The sequence below is a fragment of the Stigmatopora nigra genome, chromosome 22, assembly GCF_051989575.1.
Source record: "Stigmatopora nigra isolate UIUO_SnigA chromosome 22, RoL_Snig_1.1, whole genome shotgun sequence".
NCBI classification, from domain to species: domain Eukaryota; kingdom Metazoa; phylum Chordata; class Actinopteri; order Syngnathiformes; family Syngnathidae; genus Stigmatopora; species Stigmatopora nigra.
This window is the reverse complement of record NC_135529.1, coordinates 4,359,341-4,366,853: the sequence shown is the minus strand read 5'-3', so window position 1 is coordinate 4,366,853 and position 7,513 is coordinate 4,359,341. Positions and strand designations below refer to the sequence as shown.

General features: G+C 37.6%; 1 protein-coding gene across 1 annotated transcript; it reads left to right on the top strand.

The window, feature by feature from the left end:
* Positions 1–7: 7 nt before the first annotated feature.
* Positions 8–2,268, top strand: LOC144215824 (glial cell line-derived neurotrophic factor-like). Its single transcript, XM_077744983.1, has 2 exons — positions 8–200; positions 1,326–2,268. Exons 1-2 carry the CDS (start codon positions 8–10, stop codon positions 1,805–1,807), a joined length of 675 nt encoding a protein of 224 aa, XP_077601109.1. The 3' UTR covers positions 1,808–2,268.
* The last annotated feature ends 5,245 nt before the right edge of the window (positions 2,269–7,513 follow it).

Sequence of the window (7,513 nt, the reverse complement as noted above, 5' to 3'; positions counted from 1 at the left end):
GCGGATCATGACGCTATGGCATAGTCTGACCACTTGTTTGTTTGTGCTAGGAGCCGTGCGCGCCGGTTCTGGGCCCCCGGGGCCAGTCATTTTAGGAGAGGTGAGGCCCCTGGAGAGCCCTCCGCTCCAAATGCACCTATCCGTCACCTCAAAGGGCAGCAGCGGCAACGGACAGGATACGGAACGCCGAGAAGACGCATGTAAGGATGGGCTTTGGGAGCATTGGGATGCTGAGAAAAGGAGAGAGAGAAAGAGAGAGAATCATACTAAAGATACATTATTTCAGTGGAAAGGCTGAGATTTATGGATTCATTTCAATCTCAATATGGTGAAAATTAGTAGGGATTGTTGGGGAAAGTATTTCGGGAATGCAAATTCCAAGACAAGGACATTCTCATCGTTGCTTCTCCAAATTATGGCAGGTGGAATGGTGTATTCATTTAAATCGCTTAAGCATGTATATTAATGTAATCATGAATGAAATATGACATGAAATATATGCGCACAAATGTTATGACAGTTAGAGAAAACGGGAATGTAGAGAGACAAGTATCCATATTAATTTTGGTCATGCTAGGAGAGAAAAAGATGGAAATTCACTGTGTTTTTGTCTGAATGCTGACTTTAATTCCAATGTTGTGTGTCAATAGTATTTCAATGTCAATGCTGAGTTCACATGCATTCAGATCAATCTTCAGAATTTACATAATGAGCATTCACAACCAATCTTCCCAGTTTAAGTGAATCTGATGTCTCTGGCCAGCAATAGCATGCAATAAGTTAATAAAAAAATAAAAAAATAAACTTTAGCGTGGTACGTGGTGCTGTACCAAGGGTATCTTTCTGTTTTCATTTAATACATTTTGTTATCTAAATTCACACATGTTTTATAATTGGAAAATACAATAATGATCAATAACTAAAAAATATATACCTATAATAATAATAATAATTGCTAATATTATTGAAGATTTCTTCAATGACCAAAAAGAGTCACTTCCCAAACAAAGGGGTCACTTGCTCTAGAAAGGGTTGAACGTCAACTTTTGAAAAGCTGTCCATTGTAGTGACCAGGGTCCCTAAAAGGCTTAACATTACTATAGTTTAAAAATGCGAACATCAGACTGTTGCATGTATTTTCAGTGAGAATGTATTCACATGAGTTTTTCCCTCCCCAAAATGATATATGATAGGAGTCATTTTCCCTCTTGCACATCCAAAGATTTCCAAAGGGAATGCTGAGAGATGCCCTTTCATGCATTTACCTCAAGACATGTTTAATCAATGACCGCAATGTTTATTTTATTTTATTTTTCCCCTTCCAGACGTCATGGTGGAACCTGACTTTGACGGTGTGGCAGATCTGATCAAGGTAACCGTCAGAACAGTACAAGACTCTCCTACCCAATTTTCCCGGGCCCGACCTGTCAGATCTCGACCCAAAAGGGAGCGGAACACTTGGCATAGGAAAAATCCGAGCGCGGAGAAACGCAAGTCGGGCGGCGTGCGAGCCCCGGGCTGCACGTTGCGGCAAGTGCAACTTAACGTGACCCAACTGGGTTTGGGCTATATCTCAGGCGAGGAAATGATCTTCAGGTACTGCGCGGGGACCTGCAGGAAGTCAGAGACCAACTACGACAAGATCCTCCGTCACTTGGCTCGCGGCCGGAAGCTGCTGGGCAGGGACACACCCGCCCGGGCCTGTTGCCGACCCGTGGCGTTTGATGACAATCTATCCTTTCTGGACGATAATCTGGTCTACCACACGCTAAGGAAGCAATCGGCTAGGAAGTGTGCTTGCGTCTGATAAACTAGGCCTCAAAGGGCACCGCCGGCACCACCGGCATACCTTTGGATGGCTGGCACTCCTTCATTCAGTCACTTGAACACTGTGGGGGCTACTTCACTTCACGTCATTGTCCACTGATGGACAAACATCTCCAAATTTCATGAATACTTCCTTGTTATTTTATGGAAAAATGGAAGCAATTTCTGTTAATTTTCACTTAAATTGAACCTTGATTGCATTCTTGTGCAGTTTAGTTTACTATGTGAACAAACAGATTTCTTTTATATTATTATGGGGTGAGATTTTGACTCTGATGCACCTTATATTCAAAAAAATATCATCCTTTTCCTTAAAGCCACAGTGTGATACATTGAGATTAGGTTTACTACTCCATTAAGAAAAAAATATTTAAGAGGTAAACCATGGTTATTTTAAATGCCGTAATCCAAATAATTCGTTTTTAGCTGAATTCAAGTAAAGTATTTAAATATTTTGCAGTGCTTCTTTAACTTCTGAATTCCAAATTTTCAAGTGGGTTTCATCCAGGAAAAAATTTCCTTACCTTTTTCCAGCCAGCATAATTTTTCAGTTGTGTGTTGAAATCCATACAGTACGTTACATCCTCCATGTTTAATAGCATTCTGGAGCCAATTACATCTAAATTTGGGTGAAAGGCACGCTACACTCAAGATTCTTTTCTGTTTAGTCACAGAAAGTCTCATAGGAAAAAAACATGTGACCCACCCTTCACTAAGTGGGAACTCATCCCAATGTATACCACCACATCTATGTAACCCCGTATAATTCCCAATTTATGTTTTTATATCAATACAGTATCTCGTCAAGCCTTTTTTTCTTCATTACAAAAGATTTTTGTTTGTTTGTTTGTATGTATTGTTAAAATATCTATATATATATCTATATCTATAGATATATCTATAGATATATCTATATATATCTATATCTGTTCAGCAAGTATATTCTATGTATTTATGAAAAAATATCTGTATTAACTTATTCATATTTATTTTTGTTTGTATAAAATGATAACACGCAATTTATTCTTGTCGCATATTTCTTTGTATCGAAAGTCAGCCTTGATTTTGTCAGGCAAATTTATCCAAAAAACAACAAAAATGACAATTCTGATTTGTTTTTCGGTTAATGGAAAAATCCATCTGTACTCCATTCACATCTTCGGAACGGTGCTACTGCTAAAACTAAATCCCCTTCCTCAACTGGTCTTTATTAGTGTTCATTTCTGGAAGAAAGGCATCGTGTTTTCCGTAAACAAAATCTTTAAAATAACCACTCCCGCCTGTTGGGAAGCCTTTAAAAAGCCAAGTGGCGGCTTCTTCTGCAATGAACATCCGTTGAATCTAATATAAGATGTTGCTGGCTAAAACAACAATGACTTCTGCCAAGTACATTATACTTAGAATGCCAGAAGTTAAATAAGATTAAATAGATGGAGCACATTTTTGGCTTATGTCGAGATTTTGCTCAATTGATTCTTTGCACAAAGAATAAAAGATTTGACTCACAGTTCTGGCGTCAAGGGTTCAATTCCAGGTTGTTTTTCACTGTGTGGACTTTGTATATTCTCCCTGGGCTCGCGTGGGTTTTCTCCGGGTTCTCCAGTTTCCTCCCACATTCCAAAAAAATGTAGGGTCGGCTGGTTGAACACTAAAGAAAAATAGAAGAGATCCTTTAAAAACCTTTTACTCTTAAAAATTATTTGATTAAATTAAAAAAAAAGGATATGCTATGTTTATTTACTCCCAAAATCATTTTAATAAATAAAAAAGGATATGCTATGTTTCTTTACTCCCAGAATTATTTTATTAAATAAAAACAGATATGCTATGTTTACTTACTTCTATAATTATTTTATTAAATAAAAAAGGTATATTATGTTTAACACCAAACTGGCCAAAACTGATATTTAACAGTTTGTGATAGGATATTGAATTGCTAGTAGAAAATGCAATTTGCCATTGGCATTCATATGATTGGATGTCATTAGCATGGACCTACACCATCCGGTGTGTAAAAGGAGGAGACAATTAGAGGTAGGATCGTATCATTAGGGCGAGAACTCACTTGGGATTTTGTTCAGGGTGTCAATCGAGCTTGTAATCAATGATCATGTTTCTGTGAGCAGATCATGTGACCACCAGTTATTGAACACCCATTTTTATATAGAGCCCTCAAAGAAGCATCTTTTTAGATTGCATCCTTGAGTGATTTTCAAAGAAATTAAGGGTCAAGAAAATTCTATTTTAGAATAGAGAAAAGCTTCTGCAAACAAGCAGTAGCTGAGCACAAAAATAAGTTTGTGTATCATGTTTACAGGTATTGCAGTGAGTCACAGTTCCTGTAACAAAATGCAAAGGTATCACCTGCAAAGCAGTACAGACCACACATGAAATATTTAGGTGAAACCTAATATAATGGATTTTGCTGGGTGTCGATCTCACACCTATGCTGCATCATTCTATTTTTAAAATGTTGTGATATTGCCTTTTAATTACAAAGAGAAGTTAATCAATGCAAGAAAATACAATCAAATAAAAGCACTCACATGTCACATTTTACCCCCTTTTTCTGTGTGTGTGTGTTAAATGGGGAGTAGGAGATCTGCTTTGTTTCTTGGAGCACAAACACCCATACAAAGTAGCGCAGTGTTTACAGAGGAGATTAAAGCGGTTCCACTTTGTACCTCAGCTTCCACATGTGGAAACCACGAGAGGAATGTGCGGCAATGACAACGTGTGCTAAGTGCATCACGTCTCTAAACTTCCTCGCCCTAACGGGACATCACTCCCTATCCGTACATAAGTCCCAACAATTTGGATTTTTCCACACGTTTGACACACACTGACACAGTAAGCCTTGTACTCCTGGTATACTTCATGAAGTAAACGTCCAAAGGTCAAAGGTGCTGCTACAAATTCATGTGCAAACAATTCATGTGTGAAACACGCCAAATGTAATATTTAATTTTGCAAAAAAGCTTTGCGTGACAATGATGCTGGTGGTCTACTGGGTTGACCAGTTTTGAGTTTATTTTAAGATTTAAATGATATATATAGTATTTTTTGCCTGAGTTCAGATGACCAGCCAAATTCTACCATAAACACAAGAACCAGGCAGAAACTCAATAAAGAGCACATAATGTAGCAACAATAACAACAAAAAAGTCCAGGAGTGGAACGGCAGAAGGAGTGAGAGAGTTTGCCAAAAGAGCACATACCACTGATTCACACGTTCATAAATCTGGAGATGGTCTGCAGACGCTGAACTCTACGAGTCCTTGGACGATGAACGTATCTTAGGTTGCCCGAACGTTTTTTCATCGTCTTCTGTGGAAAAAAGACAATAGGGGTCATGGAAAGGATGATCTGAAGCAGCCAGGGAACAAAGAACAATGGAGGGATGATCTATGCATCATAATTTATCAGGATGGACACAATACATCAACAACTACAGAAGAAGTACGTATACACACACACACACACACACACACACACACACACACACACACACACACACACACACACACACACACACACACACACACACACACACACACACTTTAGTTATGATGAAAAACAAGTGGTAATGTAAGTCAATGCTGTATTTATATACAGTCTGGTCCAACAATTTAAGGAAATTGTGTTATGTATTTTGGCTCCAAACACAAGCGCACTGATTAGGAATCAAACGAACAGGATGATATAGAAGAATATTTACATCCAAATCAAGTGAAAGGCGAAGTGATTTTAAATGTGCATTCCACGTTTTAAAAGGATCAAAAGGTAATTGAACCCAATGTACATAAATCACAAAGTGGTTTATGAGTTTGCTGATGTTTTTGATGACAAGGATGTGTTGTTAATGGCCTTGAAACAAGTGATAATACATCGAAAATTTAATGAGAAAGTATATTCTCATTTTAAACACGGTCATTTCTTTTTACACTGGTTAAGAATGAGAATGTTAAAAATGTGTTTTATTGTTATTATGACTGCTGACAAAGCTGGAGATGTTTATGGATTTTTATTTCCTCATCCAAATGGAAGATACATTAGAAAATAGTTTGATTATGATGACAAACATACATTTGGAATGCTCCTTCTTGCAGTGCCAATCAGTGACTAAACGTGGTGATTGACTGCATTCATTGAACTCTGAAGTTGTTAAACAAATAAAACAGAAAGTTGTGTCAGATTGTAAAAATATCTCCACAGGTATTTACGAGATGCCAGACCACAGTCGGACATCTGTTTGGCCTCCTGAAGATTGAAGGTAACCCAAGACTGACACACTCAATGACTTCCAGAGCAAACACAGGGAGAAGGCAGTTCAAACGTTCCTCATCGGTGACCTCACCGGAACCTTTGCTTGTCGGCCACCACCTTCTGACGACCCCTCGTAGCGCCCTCCTGACCCGCAGCCGGGTGGAGTCGCCGTGAATGGAAACATGATACATTTTTTTGTGTCAAAGACAAAACACACAGTACATAGTACTTCTCTGTATTGGTGAATAAATGAAGTAGTATACCCTTTAGTATGAATAGTTGTTATATTTGTTGTACTACGTGTTCTCTTAGTATTAAAATATTTCTGAAAGTAGTTGGATTATAGTTGTAATCGCAGTTTTTGCAGTAGAATGTATAGTATTTGTAGTAGTACTAGTAGTTCAACTTATATCTTCTATTAAAACACTTAGTTATTGTTTTTGTTGTTATGGAAGTGTGTGGTATTCATTTGAGGTAACATTAGTACAAATAAAAGTAGTGGTATAGGGGCAATGATAGTTTTTCTAGAAGTATAAAATATTTTGGAAATGTGGTTGTTAAATTCATATACTGTAAATATAGTTGCTCATGCTCTTGTTTTTGAACCCATTTACTGTGATAAATGAGGTATTACTGAAGATAGTAGTAATAATAATGATAATGTTGTTCTTGTACTAGTCGTAGGGTTGCCAGAGCAATAGAAAAATACTAAACTAGAATATGTATTCGATTTTGTTGTATGTACAGCAGCGGTATTCTTTTTGGTTGCAGTCGTTTTTCTAGTAGTAGTAACGATAATTTGCTCTTCTTTAATTTGGTCCATTAGAGGGACAAAATATAAACACCTCTCGGTGACAGAAAAAAGAATAAACCCATTATTAAATGTCCAACTCTTCGGCAGACACAGAAAAAGAGGACACATGGCGTGCGTGGGGCGCTGCGCCATAAGAGGACATGTTTGCTTGGCCTCGCATTCATTCACGTAAGTGATGCCATATGCTGGAAAGTGGACACTTTCTCACAGAGATTAGCACATCATCGACCTTCATGCCACACTTTAGCCTTTTCCAGGCAGCGCAAATGTCATTTCTTAATAATAATAAAAATATGTCTTAATTTTGTTGTAGGGTCAAACTGAGACATTCGTGAAATTTCTCAACAGTCTGCTTTTTTTGTTTTTAACACATCTGTGGTCATTGTGAGCACAGACTTGTCAATAAAATTCCAAATTCTGATATGTTTCAACTGCCTAAATATTTGTTTTATTGTCATCATTTCTATTTGTTCACTCAGGTTCTATTGTGCTTTATGAATGCACGCAGCTGTGCGATGTAACATTTTACTTGGGGGAGATAGTAAGGAAAGTTGTAATAAAAAATAAAAAAAATCAATAAAAAAGATGTCTGCTGGGGCTGCAACT

Excerpts from the sequence above, each read along its gene's own strand:
- LOC144215824 (XM_077744983.1), top strand. The coding sequence starts at position 8 with ATGACGCTATGGCATAGTCTGACCACTTGTTTGTTTGTGCTAGGAGCC. Across the intron at positions 201-1,325 it reads GGAACGCCGAGAAGACGCAT|ACGTCATGGTGGAACCTGAC; the intron begins GTAAGGATGGGC and ends TTCCCCTTCCAG.